The sequence below is a fragment of the Drosophila sulfurigaster genome, chromosome 3, assembly GCF_023558435.1.
Source record: "Drosophila sulfurigaster albostrigata strain 15112-1811.04 chromosome 3, ASM2355843v2, whole genome shotgun sequence".
Lineage (NCBI taxonomy): Eukaryota > Metazoa > Arthropoda > Insecta > Diptera > Drosophilidae > Drosophila > Drosophila sulfurigaster.
In genome coordinates, this window is record NC_084883.1 from 30,081,094 (window position 1) to 30,109,003 (window position 27,910).

General features: G+C 39.8%; 5 protein-coding genes and 1 long non-coding RNA gene across 7 annotated transcripts; 2 read left to right on the forward strand and 4 right to left on the reverse strand.

Annotated features, from left to right (window-relative positions):
• Positions 1-4,611: 4,611 nt before the first annotated feature.
• LOC133845603 (uncharacterized) lies at positions 4,612-9,040 on the forward strand. Its single transcript, XR_009894797.1, has 3 exons — positions 4,612-4,900; positions 4,990-5,148; positions 8,478-9,040. It is a non-coding gene; the product is annotated as an uncharacterized LOC133845603 (long non-coding RNA).
• A 5,472-nt stretch (positions 9,041-14,512) lies between these two features.
• LOC133842147 (uncharacterized) lies at positions 14,513-15,328 on the reverse strand. Its single transcript, XM_062275123.1, has 2 exons — positions 15,217-15,328; positions 14,513-15,141 (listed from the first exon to the last, which is right to left on the reverse strand). The coding sequence occupies exons 1-2, from the start codon at positions 15,283-15,285 to the stop codon at positions 14,812-14,814; spliced, it is 399 nt and encodes a 132-aa protein (XP_062131107.1). The 5' UTR covers positions 15,286-15,328; the 3' UTR covers positions 14,513-14,811.
• Positions 15,329-16,468: 1,140 nt separating this feature from the next.
• LOC133840003 (uncharacterized) lies at positions 16,469-25,657 on the reverse strand. The gene is made up of 10 exons (XM_062271654.1): positions 25,195-25,657; positions 24,642-25,133; positions 23,588-24,007; positions 23,377-23,525; positions 22,974-23,293; positions 22,552-22,780; positions 21,579-21,969; positions 17,383-17,508; positions 16,942-17,283; positions 16,469-16,885 (listed from the first exon to the last, which is right to left on the reverse strand). The coding sequence occupies exons 1-10, from the start codon at positions 25,558-25,560 to the stop codon at positions 16,523-16,525; spliced, it is 3,198 nt and encodes a 1,065-aa protein (XP_062127638.1). The 5' UTR covers positions 25,561-25,657; the 3' UTR covers positions 16,469-16,522.
• Positions 19,440-20,483, forward strand: LOC133842096 (uncharacterized). Of its 2 annotated transcripts, none has more exons than XM_062275013.1 (2): positions 19,440-19,811; positions 19,884-20,483. In XM_062275013.1, the coding sequence occupies exons 1-2, from the start codon at positions 19,764-19,766 to the stop codon at positions 20,481-20,483; spliced, it is 648 nt and encodes a 215-aa protein (XP_062130997.1). In that variant the 5' UTR covers positions 19,440-19,763. The 2 variants fall into 2 exon arrangements, with proteins under 2 accessions (XP_062130997.1, XP_062130998.1); XM_062275014.1 differs by having other exon boundaries at positions 19,453-20,192; positions 20,268-20,483.
• LOC133842097 (uncharacterized) lies at positions 20,489-22,011 on the reverse strand. The gene is made up of 2 exons (XM_062275015.1): positions 21,579-22,011; positions 20,489-20,745 (listed from the first exon to the last, which is right to left on the reverse strand). The coding sequence occupies exons 1-2, from the start codon at positions 21,990-21,992 to the stop codon at positions 20,542-20,544; spliced, it is 618 nt and encodes a 205-aa protein (XP_062130999.1). The 5' UTR covers positions 21,993-22,011; the 3' UTR covers positions 20,489-20,541.
• On the reverse strand, positions 22,528-24,087 carry LOC133842095 (protein TsetseEP). Its single transcript, XM_062275012.1, has 2 exons — positions 23,588-24,087; positions 22,528-23,525 (listed from the first exon to the last, which is right to left on the reverse strand). Exons 1-2 carry the CDS (start codon positions 23,975-23,977, stop codon positions 22,536-22,538), a joined length of 1,380 nt encoding a protein of 459 aa, XP_062130996.1. The 5' UTR covers positions 23,978-24,087; the 3' UTR covers positions 22,528-22,535.
• Positions 25,658-27,910: the final 2,253 nt, after the last annotated feature.

A 27,910-nucleotide genomic window follows, 5' to 3' on the forward strand; every position in this document is an offset into this window, starting at 1 on the left:
CCTTCTACCCTATGGGTAGCGGGTATAAACAGCAAAAGCTAAAAATAAAAACAAAGCAAAAAAGAGGAAAACTGACAGCGGGCATTTTTGGCGCGACCAAAATGTGATAGAGTGGCGTTCGAGTACGCCACACAAAACAAATATTTAAATTTAATTAACTATATTTACAAAATGCGAAGCGGCGGCTATTAAATTGCCACACGCATATGCAAAGTGTTGATTCTAAAACTTTGCGTCAATCAAAGCGAATCGAAGCTATGTTCCAAAGAACAAAAACAAGCATCTCAAGAGGAAATGGATTTTTATGCTGGCACACGCAGAAATACAAAAGGTGGCGATAAAGCACGGCTATTGCATACCCTGTTAAGTTAGATAATATTTATTGAGTTGTTAAACATGTAACGACAGGTTTATTGTCGTTTATCGATAATAATTTTGTATATGTACTTATTAATCTTCATGACTTCTTTAAGCACTGCAGATTACGAATAGGTATTTTAAGTTTTTCAAGATTTACTATCAAGAGCATTGTTATTTCGGAAATGTCTTTTTAGATATCAAAATTCTTTTAAAATATTAATATTTGTTTTTCATTGATATTTTCCGTTAAAGAATACGTATTTCCCAATTAGCAAAATAGAGTTTGATTTTAAGAGCTTACGATAAATACTCAAAAATATCTATGCAGATAAAAGTTTAAGTTTGGTTTTGTTCAAGTTTTTCTTGATACTCGCAATGTTATCAAGTTAAAGTGTCGTATATTCAGTAATAGATTTAATAGTTGATGGATACTGATACTGATGGAACTTGCTCTGTTCATTTACAGACTAAACAAGCTTAAGTTTCACACTTCAGAGTGCACATAATGAAGAAGATGTAGTTTTCTTTTTACGACTTTTTATCTCTCCATTTATGTTTCGTCACTAATTTAGTGGCACAAAAGAGTATCTAAAGTGGCTGAAATTTGGTTTAGAGTAGAGTCAGCTCTACTTCTGTTAGCCTGCCAGCCTTCCGTATGCATAAAGGATACACAGAATTAGCATTAAAATCAAATGCAGGATATGGGCTGAGCGTGAATGTGTGTGTATGTGAGTGTGTGTGCGTTAAACAAATAGGCAGCCAGGCGGGAGGCTAACTTTATCCCTTTGCCATAAATGTGCGTTTTTGGACATTTCGAAATTGTAATACATCCGTTCGAACGCACACACATTTCTACACACATACGCAGACAGTTGTGTAGACTCGGCATTTGTTTAACTCAAAACTGTAGCGGAAACGGAAATAAATGCTGTCAGCATTTTATTTGTTTGGAAGTGCGTGATTTTTATGCCTACGCCCAGGCAAACAAAGCACACCAAAAGGACTACAAAATACAACATATAATAAAAAAAAAAATCGAGCAAAAAAAAACCCCAAAAGAAATAATAAACGACTGAAAGACGTAACGGAAAACGGAAAGCGACTTAGTCAAAGCCAAATGCTGCTGGTAATAGAGATGGTGCATGGAAAGGGATGAAGAGGGGGAAGGGGAAACAGCTGGGACCATTGTACACAGCCCGAGGCGTCACTTTTAGCCGCCATTTGCGGAAATGGTTCTCATAGTTTGCAGTTTTTGTTGCCGAGCCAAAGGCTTGACATAGTTTTATATGATTTCATTTTCATTTTAGAAACTTCAATTTACCCATCTGCCATTTGCAGGCACTGTAATCAGCAATGCAAATGTGAGACCCTCCTCCCTTTTGTCCCCTCCAGTTACCACTTTTTCGCTATATTTTTCACACATCGCTCGCTCTCGCTTGCTGCTGTTAAACTGCAATTGATTCTGAAATTAAAGCCAGTTAGTAATGCCATAAAAAACAATTTAGTTGCCAGCGCAAAGTGTGTGAAATGCAAACAAAACGTGCAAGTATGCGACAGTCGAGCATGCTCTCAGCTAAGAGATACCCCACATTAAGTGTGGCCAAAGCACACAACTTCAGTTAAGATTGCAAATTTAATCAAGTGGATTTCAGCATAGTTGTTGCTGCCGCTGCGCGCTAGATGGCGCCAGCCGGCTCTTAACTAATTCGCAGTGTTAAATAAAAGCATGACAAAGTTCTGTGCTTATTTACTAAGCCAAACAATCAGGATCGTTAAAAAGTATTCAAAGTAAAGCTAAGGCTAAGTTTTGAATTTTAACTTTAAAAATTGTGAGTTTTATGTTCAAGTACACTTGGTCAAATGAAATATACTTGCCACGTCGCAAGTAGCTAGCTGCTGAATACAAAAGTTTACAGGGTATTTATAAATGTTTATATGCATTTGGTAGCGGAAAGGGGTGCAGAAAATGAAATAGAGAGGGAAAGAAGAAAGCAAAGAGGGAGCTAAAAACCTGTGTGCCACTTTGTTGCCATAATACTTTTCTATTGTTTATCAGGTCGAAGTGGCCAGCCAGCCACAGAGGCGACGATGACGTTGCATTGCACGAGCGCATAAATAACTGTAACTGCGAGTGTGCCAGTCTCTGTGTTACTGTGTGTGTATGTGTGTGTGTGTGTGAGGATAATGGTCTAGCACTGCCTTACGGCCACTCAATAGACAAACACACACAAACACTCACACACACTCACACACACTCACACACACACTCACACACGCTCGCATGGCGCACAATGAGCAAACAAAATTATTGCTTCCGGTTTTTGTTTTCATAAATTACGCCGCATAAATTCCGCATTCAATCGTGTGTGTAAAAGGCAACAAGAGGCAGCAACAGTAAGTACGTGGTGTAGACCTCAGGACTGCGACCATGTGTATGTGTGTGTGAGTGTGGGGAGTGCCGGACTCATGTGCTTCCTGCGTCCTTGCTTTACGATGTTTTTATTTACTTGGGGCTGGGCGCGTGTTTGCGCTTATGTTTAACCCGGCATCTACAATTCAATTGATTTTTAGCTGTTATTTGTAAAGTACGCAACGGCCTAACACTTGGCCAATTATTTAGCCAACTCACTAAAGCAGGAAAATGCTGCTATTGTGTGTGTGTATGTGTGTTGCTAAATGTGCGTCAGGTGGCAAAGTTTAATAATGAAACACATAAATTGACAAAGGTTAGTTCCAAGCCTAGCCAAGGAGACAACACACAGCCAACAAACACTCTCTCATTGTTGCTGTTCTTGCCACATAAAAACTTCTCCCTTTGTGGCTGAACTGACCCCACAACGGTCTTTGATTTGGACAGCCAACCAGCCAGGCTAACTAAGCTGGCGGCAAGTAAAGTGCCATCGAAGCCCTAAATAACTACAGGTGCTGGTCACACTCTTTCTCTCCCTTTCTCACTAGCATTCTGTCTACTCTCTCGCTCTATTGGGATGGCTGGACGCTTTAGCTTTTCAATTTTATGTTGTGCACACAGTCCCGAGTAAATTAGCAGCTAGTTTATTATAAATGATTGTGTTAAATTTTGAGCCCAGTGCCGCAGGCTTTTGCGGCATTTTTTTTTACAACAAATCCAATTAAAATACTTTGGCAATGGCTGCCACAAAGTTAAGCCTAACATTTTGTCCCAGCGATACTACGATTGCTCCTTGTGTTGCAAGGGGACCAATGAGGGGGCAACTAACCATAGTTGACCTCATTTCTGCAGCGTGTTGACTGTTGGCCATATTGTGGCGCTTAGTGCCATATGGTGACTGCTCACTGGAGCATGCTTCCGTCCCCGCTGCCACACCCGTTTCGATTTGTTTCCCATGCCGTCTATTTCTTGAGGGACGTTGACAAATTTGCCACTAATCTTCGTATATTTTGACTCAACTCGCAATGAACGTCAACTTCTTGAGGAGCTTACTTGAACTACGCACTGGGTCAAACAGTCAAACAACTCAGCAAATGAACTCTGAGTGGTTTCAAGTGTGTGTCCATGCGAGGTACGTTCCATAAATAGCAGATCATTAAATGTAATTATTATTTTAATGTTTTTGCTTACCTTTTTGCACTAATTTGTTTGCCGCTTCATTTTCAGCTTTTCATTGGCGTTTCTTATTCACTTCATACACAAAAAAAACAACACACCATTGCTAGGTTATCAGTTTATCATTAATTCACGTATTACGAACAAAAAATGTACTGATATGCACTTTTCGATTTTCACGCGTCATTAATTAAAATTTCACTTCAAAACTAGTGTGACCAAATTTGCAAGGTCTGCAATGCGTGTGACAAAATACTATGCGACATTGTTCGATGAGGATCGACATGTTATCGTTATCGCAAGCTGTCAGTGCTGTTCATTTGTTGCAATCAAATAATATGATAAGTACAAAGCTGCTCGATAAGTATCGTTATCGTATATTTTCAGTGTTGTTCATTTCTTTTAGTGAAATATTATATTATTATAATTAAAAACTAAGCAACATTGTTGGAAAATAATGACAATTTTGCGACATTGCAAGTGTTTATTTATTGCATTGGATAATTCCAACTAACGAATTTCAATTTACGCGAATCCATGGAAATAATATACGAATAAAATATTCAGCTGGCAAATAATTTAAGTGAATGCAAACATTTTGATTGCGTAGTTTATCACATTTTATGGTTTATGCCGAATGCGAAAATTTCTAAAGCTGCCTGTGATATCGAGATATGCATTTTTCGAGAATTTCATTAAAACAAAAGCGGGCAACGGCGAGTTGCGGACGGTGGAGACAAAAGAATTATAAATAAATTGTTAAGCGTTAACGCAAACGTTACGTTAACGTGGTCGAGAGCAGTCTAGACCAAATAAATCAAGATGCAGATGGGTTCATTAAACGTTCAGCACAAAGCACAACTCAATTCGAACACACAACTCAAGCAAACTTGACCCAAACGAGAGAAGATTGACTGAAGTCCAAAGTGCAAAACTGAATCCCAATACGCAATGGTAATATTTGCACATTATCAATCAACATCAAAATCGAATTCGAGTACCTATCTCACTCTCTTTTTCTCTCTGTCTCTTTTTGTGCTCAGCTTAATATATTTTTTTGCTATTCATGGTGGATAAACGAAACGAAAGCACGCAGAATTCACAGGATGTGGCAGGACATTGAAGTGGCCATCACGAACCACAATTACCGCACTTTATAGCACTCATAATATTACTGCTTATCCAGGCAACTACTATTCAAGGTAATAATTGCCATTTTTTATATGTACTTACGCTCTCTCTCTCGATTTCTGTATGAAAGGACATTGTTATCATGTTATCCCTGTACAAACTCTATTGCTTCCGCTGGCAATATTTGCATTTCCGTTTATATTTGTTTGCTTAATGAGCTTCGTTTGCTTTTATGCTAACGGCCAATTGGCTCAGATATCGTATGCAGAGCTAACTACTTCATCTAGTATGAGTATTTACCGCTAACCAATGTATGAACTGCTTCTATTGTTGCGTCCACTGCCCGCCAGGTGGCAGTCCATTAAAGCAGTAATTGAAAAATAGCAAAGTGTAAGCACATGTGGCTGCCTTTCGACGTGCGATACTTAGCCAGGCTTATGCCACCACAGCTAGCATATCATTTAAGCCTTAAATGGCCATAACTAGCCTTCACTTAAATGCCCTATGACTGCTAACAGCAGGTGAACTCCTGCTGGCGCCATCTACCGTGCGTTTGCCTACAACTTGATTGCAAGCTGTTCACTTTAATGAAATGTTAACAAGAATTTAAATGTAAAACAAACTCAGAGTGTATCGTGTTTTATGTGTGATTTAATAGTGGATTTTGTGGTCGAGTTGCTGCCAAACATTTATTGCTTTATTACTTGGAAAACTCTCTGGCCAACTTAGAGTGTGATAAATAGGAGAGGGTGGGGAGGAGGAGTGTGTCGATGTGTCGATTTCCATTAGAAGCGTTTGCATTAATGTATGTGAAAGAGCGGCAATTTCTTGGCCAGGGATAATAGGATAACAAATGACAATTGTTGTTGATCGTCGTCATTTATTTTGATTTTGCGGCCCCAAAAAGCAAAAGTTCTAAGCCACAATCCACAACACACACACGCAACACCACGCAAACATAGGCCATTGGCCATAATAATAATAATGGCAATATTTGGTTAAAGTAACTAAGCAGCTGACAACGACAACGACAACTGTCTGATGTCCTTTCGTCGGATCGTCGTCGTCCTTCTATTGGCAAACATGTGTATAGCTTGTTGTTGTGGTTGTTGTTGATGTTGTTGTTATTGTCTTTGAACTTTGGCTAACATGAAATCCGCTTGTTGTCATGTGATTTGGCATTTTATTGACATCCCCACTGATGCTCAATGTGAAATTATGTGCCTAATGTTGCTCGCAAACTCATATATTATGATGACCAAAGTGGAGAGGGGAATTTGTCAGTAAATTTTCACAGATTTAACGCTGTCAATGAAAACTAATTGCTTCGGCTTGAGTTGCAAGAGATTTACGATTTTGACTTAGACTTCAGCATCGACTGATGCTGCTGCTTCTGTTGCTGTTGTTGCCATTAGCAACGTGCCACATAACCACAATTTAATTACGTGTATAGTATATGCAACGCGAAGACGGGCTGCAATATTAACAAGATTGTTGTCTGTCGATGTCGGCTGTCGATGGATGAGCTTGCCTCTCGAACTGAATTTAATTTCAAATTATTCGCATGTATTTACGTTCTTTTAAGACAGCCAAAGTCTGATAACATCACACACACACACACACACACACATACACTCATTTCGAGCTCACATTGTGATGATTATGGGCGCCACATGTTTCATCAGTTACATTGCCACGCCCCCCGCTGACTCCCCCTTTTTCATCTCAATTTCTGCTGCCAAAAACATGAAATTACATGTCAGGGCAGCTGCTCTAAGCACTTGGAGCGCAAGGTTTACTCAAGAAATTAATTTCCTTGGCCCACTAAAATCTAACGATAATGTGTACAATTCGATAAGGCTGTTTTCGGTGTGTGGGCGTGGCGTGGCTGCCGGCGGGGGTAGATGTGGGCGTGGGAAATCCGCTTTTAAGCATGCGATAAAGCCAGAAATCCTCCGCACATACAGATTTTGCTGTTTATTTAATACGAGCGCGTCACGCGGCACACTAACACACACACTCTTTTATACATCCCTACACTCACTCTTACATTTGCTAAGCCCTGTCGCAAGCAACAGGAAAAGCTGCGAAGCTCGACTAGGCGGCATTTCCCTGACAACGCTGCAGACATTTTGCCGCTGACAGCGCTAAAATTGGCGCCGTTGGCGCGTTGCGGTTTACACCTTGCCCCACAATCGCCCTCTAGCTGCTGATCTGATTCCTCCCCTCTCTTCTCTCTCGTTCTGTCCCCTTCTATATCTTTCTCCTCCCTCGCTCTTTTACTGCCACTGGACTTCATCATTGGATGGATTCAACTTTCGCATTGCATTCATAATGCGTTCGACTCGTTTCGCGCGCTAAATTTATTGGTGATTCATTTGCCATCATCAGCTGGCACGTGGATTTTGCATATGACATATGCAAGACAGCTTGTTTCGCGTGTGTTAAATGCGAGCGACAGCCAACGCGGCGTATACGTAATAATGCTGCTGCCATCGCGCGGGTTTCTCGCTATCGATTTAGCCGTTTGTCGACTGCAACTCAGCTGAGCTGTGTGTGTGTGTGTGTCTACTAGTTATGCTGCATATGCTGAAACGTGTGAAATTTATGGCTTGATTTCGTTTTGCCAGCTTCTGTCCTCCCTATCGTCTCTCCCCTTCTGACAGTGTCCGCGTGTCGTGTCTCAAATATTTATGGCTAATACGTGAGCACATGTGCCGCATGCAGCGACAGACATAGTCGCTGGAAGCAGGTTGTTGCCTTTCCGCACTCTTTGCTAAAAATCTGTGGCCAGCTGGAATGATTTCAGCAGCAGATCATACGCCAAAGTTGACTCAACTCAACTGTTCTCTCGCCCTTTTTGGTTTTTCTCGCCAGCTTTTTAGTGCAATTACTGTGCAAGTTGCACGTAAAAATCACGTAAGTTTAAATTCAACTTAACATCATTAAGACAAAGTGCGCTCTGCTTGCGCTGCGGTTTTAAGCCAAGTCAAGAGATGCTGTGGGTGGTAGCTCCCCATCATCTTCCTTCTCCCTCCCCACGTTGCATGCCACACACTGCTTGCCACCCTTTACTCGCTGCATAGTCAAAGAAAGCAGTCTAATGAAAATTTAAGTGGTGCATGCTTGATTTAGCAAATGAGTTGAGTGCTGAGCCTGAAGCAGCCAACTCAACCCTTCTCCCTCTCCCTCTCCACTCTCTATCGTTTTCTCTTTCCCTCTATTCCGCCCCGCCACACGGTGCACTTAATATGAAACGTAATTTTCAAATTAATTAAATGCGCGTTGCCTGTGCGATTTTAATTGCATGTTGCATGCAACTTCACATTACATTTCATAAATGCACGCAACATGCTTTTTCCTTATTTCTCTTTATTCACCTTCTTTTTCTCTCCCCTAGCTTGACACACTTGAGTGTGTCAAGTTTCAGCGACTCTTTGCTTAATTGTGCCAAAAGATTTCGGGGGTCTTATCGACTGCGCGTCATAAGCCTATTTATAAGTTGGCCTAATCTGGCTGAGGACTCTCCTACGCTATCCACCGACCCACCGTTGTGCACAGTTGGTCCTTTTTTAATGGGCGTTGCGGCCATTTTGAATGCAGATGCTGTAACAGAAAGTGTAGTTGTAGTTGTGGCCGTAACTGACCGCTGGCAGTGTCGCTCAGCGGGGCGACAACGTCGGAAGCATTGTGACTTGTCTCCGGACTCCGGCCTGGACTTGTGCGTAACCTTTGAACCATTAAGATAAGCGCCACCAGCAAAAAAAAAAGCCCAGAGAAATCTCCCAAAGTGAGCGCAAGAGAGCAAAAGAAAGAGACGAAAAGAGAGCGGAGCGACATAGAGAAAAAGCAAAAATCGTTGGACGCAAAACGTGGCTGACAAACAAAAGCGCAGAAATGAATTATTTCACTCGCCAGGGTTTTATATACTCAGCAAATAGTCTGGCAGATGGGCATGACCGACTTAATTTACGAATGTTTTGCAAGTGTTAGAAGAAGTCTAAAAAGACAATACTGTCATTTTGTTATATAAATTCATATGAACTAGCAAAGCTTACACTTCTTATAAATATACTGAATTGATCTATTATTATTTCCTATTATTTCTATGTGAAAGATTCTGAATTAATGGATTATCACGAAAAACTTGGAAAACAAACAGATTTAAACTTTGATTATTTATGTAACATTATTGCATATGAAATTACAATATAATTATATAATATATTTCAATTAAGTCAGTTATTGTTTATATTGAAATTAATGATTATTTATTGATTATATCTGCAAATAATCAAATAATTGAAGGATATGATTAGTTTACATATAATTTGACCATTATGCTTAGTCACATAATAATAATAACAAAAAATGAAAATATTTATAATTAATATTTGTTTACTTACTTACCATTTTTACATACAGCGCATAAATTACAGAGTATCTGCTAGTCGCATTGATATTTTTATAGCCATTTATATTGTTTGATAAGCGGGCCATGGCGGCGTCTCATTAGCGCCGCTTTAAAAACTTTGTGCCGGCCACAGTCGGCGCCAAAGTTTTGTCATTTTTTATGCGCCGACCAACTTGTGGCCATATATCTTCAAGAACGTATCTATATATCTCGCTCTCTCTTTCTCTCTCTTTCGCTTCGACCTTATCTCCGTCTCTGTTACTGTGGAAGTGCAGAAAGTGCGACCACTAGATCCAAATCGAAATCATAGAACCGCACATCGCACATCCAAAAACCAAATGCGAATACGAAATGCGAGATGCGAAATGCAAATCATTATTTTGGCTGCGACTTGCAGCTGCTGCTGCAGAGCATCTGCTGCAGGCGGACGTGCTTGCTGCCACTTGGCTGCTACGTAGCTGGAGGGGGCATGCCCCAATCGACTGAGGCACCTCTGCTGCTGCCGCTGCCGCTGTTGTTGCTGCTGCTGCTGCTGTCCACGTCTCATTGCGGCACATTTCGCCTAAGTATCGCACTCCGGCAACTTATTGATGCGCATAAATCAGTGAAACGAGTCCACAAAGTAGGAAAAGAAGAGAACCTAAAGAGAAAAAATCGGGAAAAGCAGTTGCGAGTTGCGAGAAAGTCTGCCGATTTCCACTATGCATGCCAAATCACTGCAGTAGAAAATTAGAAAATTTTCGCAAACAGATACGTCAGCTGACAACTGAAAGTCACAGAGTTACAAAAGAGTTTTTGCACTAACCGCAGCTTAACTCGACTCAATCCAACACGTAGCCTGATATCATTCTTTCTTGCTGTCGTTCTTTCTTTTTTTTCAAGCAGTTGAAGATTTTCCCTCAATGAAGTCATAGAGCAGTTGAAGACGTGACAGCTGAAGCAATTGGTAAGCCCAACAAAACGCAAATTGCAATTAACTTTGTCAGCGCTAATTAGCGGCAGCGAATGAGAGCGAGCTATGTGTCAGCGCGTTCTTTTTAAGTGCACAATTAGCCAGGCTAACAAAAAAATGAGCTTCAAATTGAAGGGAGCGAGAGCAACGCGAGTTTGCAGCTAAAACAAAAATATATCTGTGAAAAAATTGACACTAAAGCATGCTTAACATTTTTAAGCAGCTCTCGTGCAGTGCGTTGACTGTGGCGCCAATTAGCTCCTCAACCGCATCACCTACCGGAGTACTCACCCCGCACCCCGTACACACCACCCAGTTCAACCATTCAGGCGTCGTTCAAGTGGTTGGTCTCACATTATCAATTGCTCACATCATCAATCAAAGGTTTAGCAGGTGTAAGAAGGCGCCCACAACGTCGTTCTCTTTCTATCTGTGCGTGAGAGGGAGTGTATGAGTGTGTATCTGTACTTGTGTGTGCGTGCTGGGTAGTCGAGTGTGGCTGTCTCTTTTGCACTCGCGAATAATTTGTTAAAAATAAAAAAATACTGACTAATGACAAATGAAATTCAACAGGCGTGGCGAGCACGCAATTTAAATATACATTATTCACACACTTCAAGTGGGAATATAAAAGGAAGCGACTAAGAGATACCCTGTTAAACAATACTCCATGAACAAAGTTAAAAATTAAATAAGTAAATACACTGAAATGTAAGGTTGATAATAGCAACAAAATTTCATTACACATTCAGACCTTAAAAACAATTATATCTAATTTGCTTATATATTTGTTTGTTAAAGTTGTTTGTGCGACAATCAATATTTTAGTGCTATTTATTTTACTATAATATTATATATAAAGATGATTGAAACTATAAAAAGAATATAATGTATGCCTTTGTGAGGAAGTTTACATTTTTTTAATACTTGTTCATTTGTAATAAAGCTTACATTTTTTCTTTCATTTCTTTTAACAAAAAAAGTAGATCTTTACCTGTCTAACAAGTACCATAACAACTTATTAAAAAGACAACTTACAGAAGCTTAAATTAAAAATCAAATTAATTGTGGTACTTCAAATACATGCATTTTCTAATGAAAGGTGAGCAACACTCTTCAAAAGTCCAATCTTTTGTAATAAAGTACTATTAAATTCAAACACTTAAAACAACTATATTCTCATAATTGTTCCCAAGAGTATTTAATTCAAATTGTAGGGTAGTTGTCTGCGCTATCATTAATTGAAACTAAGCTGACATATCGCCACAAATAATATTCGAACTATATTTTTGATTAACACTCTACGTTTTAAAAAGGTGGAAACAAATTCAAATAAAACATAATAAAAGAAAAATTCAATATTAGTGTTTAAAATGTATTAATACTTGCCAAAGCTAACACGAAATAAATAAATATATAAGTTTAATAAATGAGTTCACCTAAGATAGATGTAAAAATAAACCATTAAATTTGGTTAGCAACAACTCTGTTGTTAGAGCATTTAAAGTTCTGTGGGCTACAAACTGACTTCTTATTATCAAACATTTCACATGTTATTTGTTATCTTATTATTACAGTATGAACATGTATAAAATCAAGCGTAAATGATATCTCGTGATGTCTTTGCTTTAAATCACAATTGTGATGTGACAACCACAATGTGTTTGGCTGTCATGATCGTTCGTTGTGTATTTTTAAATTCATTTACAATTCCGTACTTCAAGAGGTTTTTTGTTCTTTGAAGTGCGCTGAGAGAGGCAAAGTCTGTGGCCACAATGAAAAATGTCGTTTTAATTAGCTCGCCTTTTGTTGGACACTGAAAAACAGTAGCAGCCATAATACTGAATAAGTTAAGAAATAATATGCAGATATATTATTATTATTGCCATAGCCAGAGAAGAGGAGAGGAGACAACCAGAGGAGAGAGTGGAGGAAATAAGGACTTCGTGGGTTGCGGTAGAAATGCAATATTTACGCTGCACTTTCATATTGTTCGCACTTCATTTAAAAATAACTTTTAACTTGATTAAAAACGGCGACAACAAGCGAGGCAAGGCAAAAGAATGACAGTAGGCAGAGAGATAAGGTGGGGAGGGGAAAGGGAAGTAAGCAGGCTGAAGGATGCGTCGGCAAGTGCAAAGTGAAATCTTATGCAATTAACTTAAAGCCAACTTGACTTGGGCCAAAGAACAGCAACAACTACGGCAAGAAGTCGCGTTTGAAAAACTAATTGACATCGTCGCTCTGGCAGCGCTGACAGCTGGCGCAGTAAGAGAGAGACAGAAACAGTGACAGAGAGAGAGGCCGAAGGGGGATAGGGGAAAGGTTCACACAAATATTTTCACAGTTTCAACTTGCTTCGCTACGGCTTCGCTTTTTTTTTTCTTCGGTGCGCTGCTGTATTTTTGCCCGACAGTTTTAATTTAATTTTAGCCCGAATTCAGAGCCATGTCGTTCGTTGCAGGCGCCAATTTTTGCGCGTCCTTTTGCGGCCTGGCTGTCACACGGAGTACCTTACGATGCCCCCTCCTGCCTCCGTCTCCCTGCCTGACACTTCGGCAGTTGCAGGAGCAACTATTGTCGGTGCCATTAAAAAAGTTTAGTCCGATTTAAGCACGCACGCTTAATGGCCAAGATTTTAATCAGAAAATGAGTTAAATGCCAGCTGACAGCACAGACCTGGCTTCGACACAACAGTCTCTCTCTCCCTCTCTCGGGTGACACGCTGCATGCCACCTGCTTCCCATGAACATTGCCCTCCCGTCGACAAAGACTGACTTTGATTATTGTTGCGCTTATGTACTATTAGTTGCATACGCTGACTGCCACATGGAAAATTCTGGTTTTCCTCCTTCAAAACAGACGGCACAGCTCAGCCGAAAGTTTTAGAGCATTAAAAAGTTTTATACACGCTGCAGCCCAAAAAAAAATATAAAGTGGCATTAGCTGCAGGCGCAACTTGCAGGCAACTAGCGAAGGCGGCACCTAAATTCAGCTACAGCTAAGTTCCTTATGACAATATCCGAATAATTAATAATATAAATAAATTACGTATACGCCTGATGAAATTATTTTCAACCAGATTAAAACTAAAAAAACATTAAGATTTCGAATATTTAAGTGCGTTCAAAGCTTAAGAATATTGCGTCTTAAGAGCTTTGAGATTTGGAATTGAACACTTTCATAAACAATGCCAGACAGAGTGTAATCAGTGTAACAATTCTTATCGCCGTCTATAATAAGGTAGACGGAACTTGGCTATGTGCGTTAAACATGAATATTCCGGTATTTACGTGAAATATCTATAATCGTCAAAATTCTAAAAATTCCATGAAACTGTTTGACTTAGATGCGAAAACAATAAGTAGACAGCCTAAATCTGACAGTTCAAAAATATTCCATTTGATCTGATTTGATTATTTATGCGTTGCACTTAAGGGAATAAAGTCTGTTAAAGACTTAGGCAAACTATTTGCTCCTAAAATGAAATTCGTTAAACATTACAGTAGTGCATAAGAGTTATAAGGTCTAGTCAAATAAAGTGAATGATCATAACATTGCTAGAACTGTATTAGTTATACTTAAGTTTGCATAACTTATATGCTGAACTCATTTAAAGATTTATGACGAGAGGATTGAGTTAGTGCAGAAGCAATTTTTAATTTTCGCTTTCAAAGTTTATATTGAAATTCTCATCGTAAAGGATTGTTCTTACGGATTCTTCCTCTTCGTACTGACCGTAGAATCATACAGTGTTCTAAATCTAATAAATAGTGAAGTTTATTCTTCAGAGGTGTTAAGTTAATTGCATTTTTTTGCTCTGTTCACCACAGCTGGAAATTTTGCTTCTCTTACTAACAATGCTAGTCCTTTCGAATTCTGAATGAAATAAAGACTATAAATTAATTGCTCAAACTAATATTTTGATTTTACATTTATTTAAAAAATTATGATTTTTTTGTTTCTATCAATATTACTTTATTATTTGTCCCATGTTAGTACATAAAAGTGCGTTTATAATTTAAAATGAAAAAACTTAAGTCAGCTATAGAAACAAGCTATGCGAAAGTTGATTTAAAAGTATTCAAAGCTCGGAGATGCTATTTTATTTCGACTTTTAATCACATGACTTCGACTTTTAATCCATATACAAATTTGCTTTTCTTTGGGAAGAAGAAAAAAACTTGAAATGTATTTTCTAAAAATCAGAATTATAACTACAATTTAATCTGTGCATACATCAAAAACACAGTTCTACTTCCATCAGTTATTCTTTGGCAAATAACAAAAAGAAATCTCTTTGATACATATGCTACACAATACATCAAAAGACAGGCATAGGAAAGCCAACGCAAGCCGAGCTAAGCTTTAATTCCATGGCTGCATTTGCATGGGTGGAAAAGTATTCCATTCGAGGGGCCTCATCGTGTTCCATTCGAGGGGCTTCATCGTGTTCCATTCGAGTGGCTTCATGGTGAACAGCGGAGGAAGGGGGCTGCAGTCGGGGCCACTGCACTGAGTTTGACTCTGAGTGCCGCTGCCAGTTTGACTCTGGCTCTGGGTCTGCTGTCCATCATCGGACGTTTGTGTTTGACAGCCTGGTCCAGTTTGTGTCTGCGTCTGAGAGCCATCTGCCGAGATCTGAGTGTCCCAAATTGCTGTGCTGCCATCACTGCACTGCACCTCAATTGGTACCGCCTGTAAAAATTCTTACAATATGACGCTCAGCAGCCAAAAGTGTTGTTGTTGTTGTTGTTGGTCAAGTCTCATTACCTTCACGACCAGCACGCTCATGGTCAGGGCCAAAGCCAGCAGAGAAATTGCGCTTGTAGATCGACGCATGTTGTGAGCACTTGGACAGCAAACTAAAACTGAGTGAAATGCCGCCTCGAGTCAGCGCCTTTTTATAACGAAAAACAATACACGGTCAGAGCATTGATTTTGTTTTGAATTTGGAGCAATCAGTGAAGACCATGCGAGGGGTCCGTAAGTCGTCTGATAAGGCGTGAATTTCTTTCAATTTGGAGTGGAAGATTATTTAATTATGCCACAGGTGGAAGGGATTTTTTGATTTGATTGCGAATGCGTAACTTAGGTCGGAGATTGTGTTGTGGGTGGTGTCATGGGTGCGTATTGCAACTATCGAATTGTTTATCGATAACGATTGGCCGCTGCGTCAAGCATAATTCAAATTAATGACACTTTGACTTTGTGGATCATTTCTGGATTACATTGTTATCAACGCCAAGGTGAAACGAACATGTTGCTCATTTCATTAATGGAATATGTCTCATGTGCTGCTGATAACGAGCAGAGTTCAACAAATTACAATGAGACTTCGCTAGAGTGTTCACTATTCAATATTCAATGAGTGGCGATCAATTTCCAAAGAAACAATTTTTTCATAGTTCATTTTTCGTAGTTAATTTATTCACAAATGCTTTGCTTGCATCGTAGATAGTTCAATAAGACGTCAAATTTATTAAAAGCACTCAAAATTATAATTAAAGTTATTAATTGATAGCAATAATTTCAAATTACAAATCTAAAACATTCAATTAATTTTTATTAATTGCCTTATGCTTGTCACTCTTCGCTTTTAAAGTAAAGAATATCTAATATCAAAATCAGTTCAAAAAACATCAATTTTAATCAAGTAGCTTTTAAATAATATATACAAATTTATGTACAACTCTCGCTCATTCATTTTGTGCTTACTATTCTTTGTTGTGAAAGAGGAGCTCTTATAATATTACATTTAGCTTCAAAAGTAATTTAATTTAGTATACAATTAATAGCAACAATATTAAGTTTGTTTATAGTACTATCAAAGGTTGCTTCACTGAGTACTTCTCACTTAATGCCAATAAGTTGTCGGCAAAAAATTTATTTATATTACATTTTAACGAATAATTCCGTAAATAATTCAATCAGTGTTCTTAGCTATAGTTAATAGTTGTAAATTTAACGATTAATACTTTAACTCCCTTTTACCAGTTACCCCTCAGTTATAGACAGTTGCAGCTTTTCAATAAATGCTCATTTATTTAACAACTTGAACTACAACTCTTGCTCTTGCTTACTTAGTGGCAGCTGCGGTGGTGACATCAGCAGGAGCAGCTGAGCTCACAGAGACGGCATCAGTGGCGCCGGTGCTAGAACCAGCAGCGGCAGTAGAAGCTGTAACCGGACTTTGGGTAGAGGTTGGCACAGCGACTGTGGTCACTGTAACGGGAGCCGCCGAGGTGGTGGGCACACCGTTCTTCAGGCAGGTGTCCAACAGATCGTAGGTGGCAGCTGTGTCACGGACATAGTTGCTCTCGGTGGTGTTGGTGCACTGGTATTCCGTGTCCTGGGTGGCCTTGATGGCCTCGGCCAGAGTGTTGGCGGTGCTGGCGGCATTGGTGGCAATGTCGTAGATCAGAGACACATCGCCTTGGGCCTGAAATAGCAGTTGAATTTATTCCTTGTTCCACTTCCATTTAACTAGCTACTTACAGCATTGGCATAGCAGTTGAAGAACTTGGTGGTGTCGTTGCCGGTGGTGTCGTCACAGCTGGTGAAGGCGCTGCAGAGACCAGTAACATCCTGCTGGTAAACGGTCTGATCCTTCTGAGCCTGAGCGGTCAAGTTGGCCAGCTCATCGTTGGCCACCGAAATGCAAGCCTGATACGAGCTAGAGAAGGTGGCAGCCACCTCGTTCAACATAGGCAAGTAGAGGGAAAAGCACTGGGAGGTGATGTCCGCAGAGACGGTCAAATCCAGATCGCGAGCATTGGCATTAACCAGATATTTATCGAGGGCGCCCTGCAGCTGAGTTTGCACCGTGCTTGGCTTGGCCTAGAACGCAAAAACACAAAACGAGAAAGTTCAATTTTTCACTGTTCAACCGATTTTTCCCAAAATTACACAACACAAATTGCATTTATCGTTCATTACTTGAATCGTGAGAGCCAAGGCGGCCAGGATTAGTACACTGCAGAATTGCTTCATGATTATTTTTGGTCGAGTTTTTGAGTTTGGTTCGCAGGAATCGAATTGAGTCGTTGGACTGTTCGTCAAATACTGTTACTGGTGGCCTCAATGCTGTTGCCTAATGCTTTATATACCGGAGTCGCGTAGAATGTTCGCGCCAAATGATTGATGCAGCCAAAAAAGTATGTATGAATTTTTGTTGTCAAGTTCCGCACACAGCGCAAAACGTAAGTCGCGTTGTTCCCCCTTCGATTTGTATGTTAGTTGGCTCATTAGGACAGTGGAGAAGGGCAGAGCAGAGCAGAGGTACGCATTTATGGGCAGCGATCAATTAGGTGGGATTAATTCTCATGCCCACAAAAACACAAAACGACTTCAAATTGCTTTGCATGTGCATTTCGATTGGATGCCAAACGTAATAATTTCCAGGGTCAGCAAACCAAAAATAGACTACAGACCTCACAGTCTGATAGCTGATAAGCGAGGAGCGTGTTTCAACATGTTGACTACTACGTATGTGTGTGGTTTTGGTCTATTCACATGCCTCCTAGTTGTTAGCCTAGCTAATGAAATATTAAGCCAATATATGCGCCAATTTGTCTGTCTACTCAACGGCTGGCTTATCGGCTTAGACCGTATTGTTAACGCATTTATAATTAGGCCTAATGATGCGAAGACAGCTTCGAAAATCAGCAACTCGACACATTAATCATCGACGCATTAATTTTATTTAAATATTCAAATTTAAATAATTTATAGTTTTCGCTTCGATTATTTAAATATTTCATAATCTCCTTCAGACGTTGTTTTCCGGGATTTTGCATTCTCTTCCTCGTGCAGACTGTTTACTCTTTTTGGGGAATTTCCAACGATTTTTACTTTCTTTTCTTTCTAGAAACAAATCAAAGTAGTCAAAGTGTCCAGGGATTTATAATTTCACAATTGATGTGAATATAATTAAAATTAAATGAGTCAGTGCCTAATTCCTAGAATTTTATCAATTAAATAATTTCAATCACGTAATGACGAGTCACTAGAAATGTCGCTCACTGATTGTAAGTGAACTTGCAACTTTTCAACTGTCTTACTGTAAGTTCAAGGATTATAATTCAAAGTGCAAACTTAATTTTATCTACAATTTTCACATATGTATATTTGCAAATAATATTCATTTATATTGCTATTACTCACGAATGAACACTGACCCCAAATATTATAAATACTATTTGTCTCTTGTTAAAATATTTAACCATGACTACCTTGGAACTTTGGAAGAATAATTTTATAGTACGTCAAGCTCAACTCATAATTTATTCCTTATTCAACTTATTTAAACCAATAACAATTGAATTCGAATATTAAAAGTGTAAAGAAAATATATCAATAATTTCGTTCTATCATTTTGAATGATACCATTAAACTATTAATTATTATTTGTTGCCTTTAAAAGCCTTTACAACTCTATATCGATTTTATTTATCTTTTAAATATTGTTTAGCGCCTCACGTGAAATTACGGGGTACAAAGTGCAGAACCAAAGCCATCGATTTTAATTGTTATTAAATGACAAAGAAAATAATAAATAATTTCTTTCAATAGGCTAAAGTAAACATTTGTCTATATTTATTTTTTATGCCCATTCTGTTCATTCTTGACAACAACTGCAGCAATCTTAATGCAAGTCATATTGTAGGCAGCATAGAAGGGCGACTGACCTACGCAAACGTAGATAAACTTCACAGCTTTTATGTAAAGCGATAAGTAAAAAGTATGCGTATGACAAGTATGTAAAGCTATAAGTAGCGTAATAAAACTGAACATGCTTGATAGCGTGCTGAATAAAACATATGGGTTTTAATATAAATGGGATAAGCCTAAGACGCATTTCATTGTAAATAATTATTGTAAATCTAGATAGCAATAGTTTCAAGGTAATACGATTTAGTCAGAATACGGACTCCGTTTTGAAAAGAAAATTTACGAAAGTTGTCATGTTCCTTTTTAATTTTAGTTTGCCAGATTTCAACCTTGTGCTTCAATATCCTTAATTAAATCTTCAGCATGGCCAGCAAATAATGGTTACACTACACGTATACGTAATAAGGCAGCCACCATTAAGCAATATTTAATTAGACAAATGCACGAAAGTATGCAACACATTTTTGACAGCGTTACAGTTTTGCAAGCACAGAGCTTTGTAACTGAGGACGCGTCACGATAAGCAAAATATTATCGAAAATGCGCGAGCAAACAAACGATGCATCAATGTGGCATTTGTCAATAAGCCCTAGTATTGGACCTTAACAATTTCTGCAGTTTATTGGCAGCCACAACACAAAACAGACATGAAAATCATATACTCGTACATAACATTGCTGTGGATACAATTGCTGGTGAGATTTTTTTGGGAGAAGAGGGATTTGTTGTTGACTTGTCTGATGGTTGAACCACTTTTGCGGTGGCAGGTGGCAGACGCATCACGGACTTTGGACAGCTTGTCGGATTATTTGGAGAGCCATGATCTAACCGGAGTGGGTAATACTAAGCACTGCTTTGTCAGCTATTTGCCGCAGTTGGAGCAAGTGGGCGACACCTGGTCGAAGGAGTACAATGCTTGTGTGCAGAATGCGACCACAGTGCGTGGCGATGTGTTGACCAAAGTGGATGGTGTGCAGCAGATAATAAGGAAGAGTGCACAGGGAATAGACAGCTACATTGAGAATTGCCTGGCTATCGAGGATGTCTTGGATTTCTTCAATTGCTTTGGCAGTCTGGTAAGAATACGTAAGCACGTCTGTGCTTTGCACTACTTCAGTATGCTAATAATGGTTATACACTACACTCGACAGTCGAAGCAACAGTTGACCAACATGTACGAGATATCCTTCAATGCCTCGGAGAATGCTTTGAGCCTTACACAGCAGCTGAATGGCATCGAGGCAGAGCGTTACCTCTGCACCAATCGCACCGAAGAGAACTATGTCCTGGGCACGGCAAACGTTTTCGATGCTCTAGACAAATGCCTCCAGCAGGCAGCAGCAAATGTTGTAAAAATTGTAGATTAAAGTAATGTTTTTGCTTTTGCTAATAACTAATTTGGCTTTTAATACTTCAGTTGAGGTGTCAGTTCTGCGAGTCGTACAGTTGCTGGCGGCATTCCTGCAACTCTGCGTACGCCTCTCGCATATCCTGCATGTAGGCAACTTGTGCCTCCAGCGTGCACAACACAAACGTCTGCTGCAACTCGTTGTAATCCTCTCGAAGGCGTGTGTGTGCACTTGTGGCATTGTTATTGATCTCTAACATCAACTCCAAATTCCGGGTGCCCTGCAAATTCATTAAATATTCTATTAAAATCAGTAGTATATTTAGTTATTGTTGTATATTATTTAAAGTATAACATTATACTCAAGCTTAATTTCGGTGAAAGTTTTTGAGAAGGATATTTATTTATTTTTAATGAATCAACAACCTTAAAACTTTTGGTTTTCATTTAAACAATAATCGATTATGTCGAAAAACTGGTTTACGAACGAACGAAAAGATACTTTTTATTTATTATTTAGAAATATTAACAAACTGAAGTAGATAAACTTCAATATTATTTCCTGTACATTTCATTGATTTGTTGAAAATTGTCTTTTTTTGTTCAGTTCTTTAACTTGGTTCGTTAGTTCATTCTTGTTTTGTTGCTCATTTTTAAACTTTAGTTTGTGCTTGTTCACTTGTTCGATTTTTAATTAGTCATCAAACGAGGAACATCACGACAAGAAATTCGATCAAATGACGAATTTTATCGAATGATGAACGAACCAAATAGCAAATTTATTTGGGAACTAATCAAAAGTGGCCGGAGGAATTTGTTCAGTACTGAACGAAGTAAGCACGACACTATTAAAACTATTATTTACATGGAGAGACTAAATTAATATTTACAAATTTCTTGAGAGCTTTGCTTTAAATAAGAAATGTTTAATCTCTAAACTTTTAATTGCATTCAAAGCTGACTAAAATTATACACATGTTGATCATTAAGTGGCAAATTCAATGACTGCTAATCAGCGTTTGATTTAAATATCAATTGGCTAAAGCCCAAAGCTTTCAACAGCTTTCACAGCTGTGGAAGCCGGCCTACTCGACAATCGAATACTGGTACTTACGCTATCCCTGACGCACGCAAAGTACTCGAGATCCGAGTCGAGTGTTTCGCATAGCTCCAGATTACCGCACGCCTCGATGCGGCCCCGTTCGATTTGTTCGCGCTCCAGCTCCTCATGGATGGTCAGATCGATCTTCGTTTCGTTGGCCGTCAGCTCGCAGAGTTGAAAGCTGAAGGAGTAATGACTGGACGCATTCGCACTGGCCACCTGATACTCATCGTGACACTCATCAAGTGTCGCGTCTGGCCAAGCTGTGGGCAACGCCAATGGCACATCTAAACCGCGGGCACCATGCAAATATTGCAGTGCCAGGGGGAAGAGCAACAGCGTGAACAACCGCCAGTGGCGACGTCGGGTCTCATACTCCAACCGCGTTAGCACTTCTTCGATGCTTCGTATTCGTTCCGCACACATTTAGCTATAATTTTTGAATGGCGCTACAAGTCAAGTTGGTTGTTCAACGATTGCTTCGCATCAACGATACTTGAGTTTGTTATTATTGTGACGCTGAGTTAATTGAGCATTTCCTACTAATTTCTTACAATCGATTTTGATAGTTTTGTTGGTCAGTCGTATAAATGACATAGATTAGCGTATCAATTGACGCTATCTTTACTCAGCTGTCGTTTATTGAATGCGATTGCTCGCTATACGCCCCCTTAGAGTGCGACTGATCTATTAATATTTACAACCGACAAAATTCAATTTGAAGTGCAGCGTTCTTTTTTATTGCTAATTACATCGCACTGACTTATCACGCCACATATATCTTTAGTCTCTATATATATATGTTATATTGATTATTTGCGATAAGATAGATTTTTTGCCCAATAACCATTTTTAATTGAACCCTAGAAGTATGCAATAGTTATAAATATATTTTCATAGCATCGATTGTTAAAGTTTGCTTTTCTTTTTTAAATGTTTTGAGCTTTTATCGTTAAAGCTCTTTTCTTTTTAGAAGAGGTGGAACATCTTCTGCAGTCTGCTCGTGAAAGACAGCGGCATGATCTTTAGATCTTCTTCGGGAGCTTGCTCAGTTGTTGGCTCCGCTTCGGTTGGGGCATTGGTAACTGGGGGCTCAGTGACTGGAGCCTCGGTAACTGGAGGCTCAGTTTCTGGAGGTTCGGTAACGGGGGCATTAGTTGGACCCTCAGTTGGTGCCACAGTTGGAGCCACAGTAGGTGCAACGGTTGGTGCCACTGTCGGGGCATCAGTTGGTGCAACAGTGGGTGCGACAGTAGGTGCGACGGTTGGTGCGTCAGTAGGTGCAACAGTTGGAGCAAGAGTTGGAGCAACAGTTGGGGCAACAGTTGGTGCAACAGTTGGTGCAACGGTTGGGGCAACAGTTGGAGCAACAGTTGGGGCATCAGTTGGTGCAACTGTTGGGGCTACGGTTGGAGCAACGGTTGGTGCCACAGTGGGAGCCACAGTTGGGGCGACAGTCGGAGCCACAGTTGGGGCAACAGTCGGAGCCACGGTTGGGGCAACAGTCGGAGCCACAGTTGGGGCGACAGTCGGAGCCACAGTTGGTGCCACAGTGGGAGCCACAGTTGGGGCGACAGTCGGAGCCACAGTTGGGGCAACAGTCGGAGCCACGGTTGGGGCAACAGTCGGAGCCACGGTTGGGGCAACAGTCGGAGCCACAGTGGGTGCTACAGTTGGAGCAACAGTTGGAGCAACAGTTGGTGCAACAGTCGGAGCCACAGTGGGTGCTACAGTTGGAGCAACAGTTGGAGCAACAGTTGGTGCAACAGTTGGTGCAACGGTCACACAGGCGTTAAAATCGGAATCGCACTTCTCCAAATTCGAAGCATAAGACAAGCGAGCAGTGTCCGTACAATCGACTTCCTTAACATTGATCACATCATAGGAGGCCTTAATGCTGTTGTAACGGGTGTTGGCATCGCTGTTCAAGGTGAACATTTGCTTGTAGCTGTTGATGGACTGAGAGAGGAAGCCGGATGTAGTGAAAGCGAGAAGAGAAAACGGACTAAAAGGAAACCTACCGCATCCCTGTAGCACAAGAAGAATTCGAGACCGTCGTAAATGTGGTCACATGACGAAAGGTCAGTGCACATATCTGTGCTGCGATCTTGCAGATCGGTACGTTGAGTCTGACTCTGAGAGGTCACTTCATCACGAGAATTTGAAGCTGTGTCTACGCATACATTGTATTCCCGGTTATAGGTGGTCAGAGTGTCCGTCTGATCGTTGATATAGTTGCTGAAGCAATTGTTAATCACGTCTGGATCGTTGGAGATGGCAGTCGAAGAGATCAAGTTGCGCATAGCCTTTTGCTGCAGACTCAAAAGATTACTCAGATATTTGTCCTCGCTGGTCAACGAGGCGCTGCAGCTGGCGGCCAGCAGCAGGCAGAAGGCAACTGCGAACTTCATGTTGTTGGTATTCCGGAAAATAAATGTAAACTCCAAAAAAGTGGGGGATATTAGGAGACGAAAACTTCACTTGCCGTACCGAAATGTTGCGAATTAACTGACTTTCGAGGTAGGACAAACTCGACATTTTATAGCCGAAAAATAAATGGCATTGGGGGAACTATCTGCTGAATATTGATGCATGATTAAAAACCAATCAAATGCTGCAAGAAAATATCGAGATCGTAGCGATTGCTTTTAATAAGTTTTTAACGCATTGCAATTAAAATATTATAATTATAATTATTATTTTGTATAGTGCTAACTCACACTGCTGTTTGCAATAAACTACAACGACGGAAGGCAGGCGATAAGATTGACTTTGAGTTCCATTGAAAGCCTTTATCTTTAGACGGCAGTCGCCAATTCATGCTCAGAGGTAACACTGTACTTGTTATTTAATCGACTACACTGAGTCATTATCAATATTGTAGTTATCAACTTATTCAGCTCGAGAGCGGAGAGCGTTTCTTTCTATTCCTATTTCTTATACAATTTCGATTTGCAATTCAAACTCAAGTGCCTTTTATTTAGCTAACGCCATAAGTCAAGTTCTACTATAAATTAATCGTGTATTTATTGTGGCTTGTTAAAATCCACTTCTCTTATTTATAATACTGACTTAATTGCGATTGAACAGCTTCTTGAAATCATCGATCATGCTCTTCAACTTTGCTTGCTCTGCAGCGAAAGTCGACAGATCCTCTTCGGGCAAGTTCTCCTTATCGGAATCGGTTGGCTCAGATGCCGCTTCGGTTGTAGATTCAGAGGGAGCGGCTGAGGAAGAAGAGGTGTCTTCAGTGGGAGCGGCTGAGGAAGAAGTGGTGTCTTCAGTGGGAGCAGAAGAGGAAGAAGAATCCGTTGACGGCTCAGGAGTGGATTCACTTGAAGTGGGAGCTTGTGTGGTTGTGCTGGTGGTAGTGGTAACCTCGATACCGCGCAGACAAAGGTCGAGATCGTCATAGACCTGAGCTGTGTTCTCCACATAGGCACGCTCGGACTTGTTGGTGCACACAAATTTCTCATTATCGATGAGACGGTAATCCTCAATCACGACGGCCAACAACTCAGCAGAGTTGGCTGAGATCGTGTACATGATCTTGGCATCATCGGAACCCTAAAAGCATGGAATACAAATTTAATATGCTGTCTCCCTTATCCGTGCACATTTAACTTACAGCTTCCTCGTAACATTCAAAGTAATCTAGAGCAGAAGTTTTCTGACTGCAAGTGGTCAAAGCAGCGCAAGCCCCGGTGGCTGAAGCATCGATGGCGGTGCGATTGTCCTTGGTCTTATCATCGATTTGCTCACGAGCCTCCTCAGCGGTGTTCTCACAGACGAGGGTGTCAGCTTGCCATTGCTCAGCCACAGCTTGCAATTTGGGCAAATAGATGCCGAAGCATTCGGTGCTGGTGGAGCTGGCTTGGATGAGAGCACTGGACTTCATCATATACTGCATGAAGCTCACATCGGGATCGACCTTTGAGGAAGCAGCCTGGCTGAGGCCGATGGCCAAAAACAACACGCACAATTTAGCAAACATTTTGAAAAGGATAGATTCACTAATGATTGAAATGTTAAACAATTGAATTTGTGATTTGATACGTTTGGTTCGAACGTCGGATTCGTTATAGGACTTTAACGCTAGCGACTTTCATATTTATAGGAGCGTTTCTCAAGTGGCTGGGTCCATAAAAAACAAACATGAAAAATGGTGTACATGACATATTATTGCCATTGTTATTACGTTAGATTTGACTCTATCACTTCGGCTCTATCACCTTATCAATGCCGGTTGTCGGCTGTTGGCATTATCATTCTTATCGTTCGACGTTAACCTGCGTATCGAGTCGGGTGAAAAGCATTTCCATGGAAACAATTCCATTCGTCGCCGCACAAACCCTTTCTCAACACACACGACGTCAGTCGACAATCTTGGAAATCTTTATGGTCTTGCCACACAAAATATTTGCTCAAACCCAAATAGTTTAGATTTTTAGCAAATTCGTGGAATAACTAAAGTCATTGAGAACATCTGAAAATATGTCTACCGTCTCGTGCTTAATAGACTATGGCCTAGTCTATTTATAACCTATCATCTTATCTGGGTTTCAAGTGCATGTTTTAAATAACAACATTTTTATATACTGCTGTGATTCCAAGGAAACTCAATGCAATTAAATTGCTAATCAGCCAGGCACTTAATAGTGATGGTTTTTGCTTAGTTTTCTCTAATCAATATCAATATTATTGAGCACGTCACCATCGATCGTTCGCCATTGGCCAGTCGAATTATCAGTATTTTGCTTCGGTATCTAGCACGAGTATTGCGTTAACGAACACATTTATTATACACATTATAGTAGTGCAAATAATACAAATTATTGAATACATTTTTGAAATTTTTCTACGCTACAATTCTAGGTATTATGTTAGCTTTTACAAACAATACAACTCGGATAACATTGCCAATTGAAGGTTGTCTTTGTTTACATTGTTCTTAACCCCATTGAAATCTAATCTCATTGGGTCTTCTTCAGTTAGCTTGATCCACGTGCTGTGTTCGAGAATGATATAAACATTGTGGTATGAATCACTTGACCATTTTAATTGTTGACAAAATCAAATCAAAGCTGCAATTCAATGTGATTAAACTGTTTTTTTCCTGCGGACTATGTATTCAATTTCGCTGGGAGTTTCTTTCATTACGCCACAATCGAACGACGATCTCTAAACCTTGAACAATATATATTTCTGCTTTAATCAGCGAATGTTTATACTTAAATACATTTCACAACTCGGATAAAGAAATAGACACAGCGATGGAGATAATACGGAGCCTTGCAAATAACAAACAGAGCGCATTCTATAATTGAACTTTCCTGCACGAAGTTCCTTTTTAATTATTTTATTTATATTTCCAAAAATTATTGCTGGTGACGAAAGGAAAAAAAATCTCATCAGTTTGCTGAACACACGACGCTCACAGAGCAGAGCAGACCAGAGCAGGAACGGAGCGTGCCAGGCTGCTAATTTGCATATCTTAATTGCGTTCTTTGTGCGAGAACTCTTCTCGCCGAGGCAGCTGCAGAGGTAAACAGGATTGGCCGCGAAGCGGCAACTGCAACGACAACTGGAACAGCGGAACTGGAAGTGCATTAACATTGCACACACACCCAACACTACGGCAACTAGGTTGAGCATTAAAATACACCGAAGGCTGCATCCCTTGGCAATGACACACCCCACAGCAATTCCCTTCATTTTGGGAGCATATGTGTGTGTGGGTGCGACAACATTTCTAATTTGTTTTAATTGCAGTGACAACAATGCCGCCGGCCGAGTAACGGCGGCAATCAAAAGGCACAAACGAAAACAAACAGAATTAAATTTAAATGGGAAAAACCTTGCGGGCAACACAACTCACTGTTTATTTAACAGTTGATGGCCTTAAAGTAACCAATTGCATTTGTCTGGACACCCAGACTAACCAGACTGTAATTAAAATAAAATCTAGTCAAAACAAAATAGCAAACTAACCTAAATATTCCCTAGACTAATTACTTATAAAAGGTGAGTCCCCATTTCTAATTCAAATACAAATTTAATTATAATCGCAAACTATATTAATAATAAAAAAAGGATTTTTACTTATCAACAATAGAAAAGTTATAATTATTTAAAAGTGTTGTAATTTTATTTTAAATTTGTTGTCTTTATATAAAAAGGTTGGTTTCTTTTTGTATTGACTCATCAGCTCCAAATTTATTGATAGGCACGTCCACATTTATTTATTATTTATCTATTTACGTCACATAATAAAATATATATATTTTTCTTTATCAACTCCAATTTATGATTTTTTATATATATATTATAAACCAAAATGTTTT

What these genes read in the sequence shown, in the direction of transcription:
- LOC133842095 (XM_062275012.1), bottom strand. Translation starts at nt 23,977, where the DNA reads ATGAAGTTCGCAGTTGCCTTCTGCCTGCTGCTGGCCGCCAGCTGCAGC. An exon ending in TCTTGTGCTACAGGGATGCG is followed by an intron (nt 23,526 to 23,587) that starts GTAGGTTTCCTT and finishes TTCCTCTCTCAG; the next exon opens with TCCATCAACAGCTACAAGCA.
- LOC133842147 (XM_062275123.1), bottom strand. Translation starts at nt 15,285, where the DNA reads ATGCGTCGATCTACAAGCGCAATTTCTCTGCTGGCTTTGGCCCTGACC. An exon ending in TGAGCGTGCTGGTCGTGAAG is followed by an intron (nt 15,142 to 15,216) that starts GTAATGAGACTT and finishes GAATTTTTACAG; the next exon opens with GCGGTACCAATTGAGGTGCA.
- LOC133842097 (XM_062275015.1), bottom strand. Translation starts at nt 21,992, where the DNA reads ATGTGTGCGGAACGAATACGAAGCATCGAAGAAGTGCTAACGCGGTTG. An exon ending in TTGCGTGCGTCAGGGATAGC is followed by an intron (nt 20,746 to 21,578) that starts GTAAGTACCAGT and finishes ATGAATTTGCAG; the next exon opens with GGCACCCGGAATTTGGAGTT.
- LOC133842096 (XM_062275013.1), top strand. Translation starts at nt 19,764, where the DNA reads ATGAAAATCATATACTCGTACATAACATTGCTGTGGATACAATTGCTG. An exon ending in TGCTGTGGATACAATTGCTG is followed by an intron (nt 19,812 to 19,883) that starts GTGAGATTTTTT and finishes TTGCGGTGGCAG; the next exon opens with GTGGCAGACGCATCACGGAC.
- LOC133840003 (XM_062271654.1), bottom strand. Translation starts at nt 25,560, where the DNA reads ATGTTTGCTAAATTGTGCGTGTTGTTTTTGGCCATCGGCCTCAGCCAG. An exon ending in TCTTGTGCTACAGGGATGCG is followed by an intron (nt 23,526 to 23,587) that starts GTAGGTTTCCTT and finishes TTCCTCTCTCAG; the next exon opens with TCCATCAACAGCTACAAGCA. An exon ending in TCAACTGCTATGCCAATGCT is followed by an intron (nt 16,886 to 16,941) that starts GTAAGTAGCTAG and finishes CTGCTATTTCAG; the next exon opens with GCCCAAGGCGATGTGTCTCT.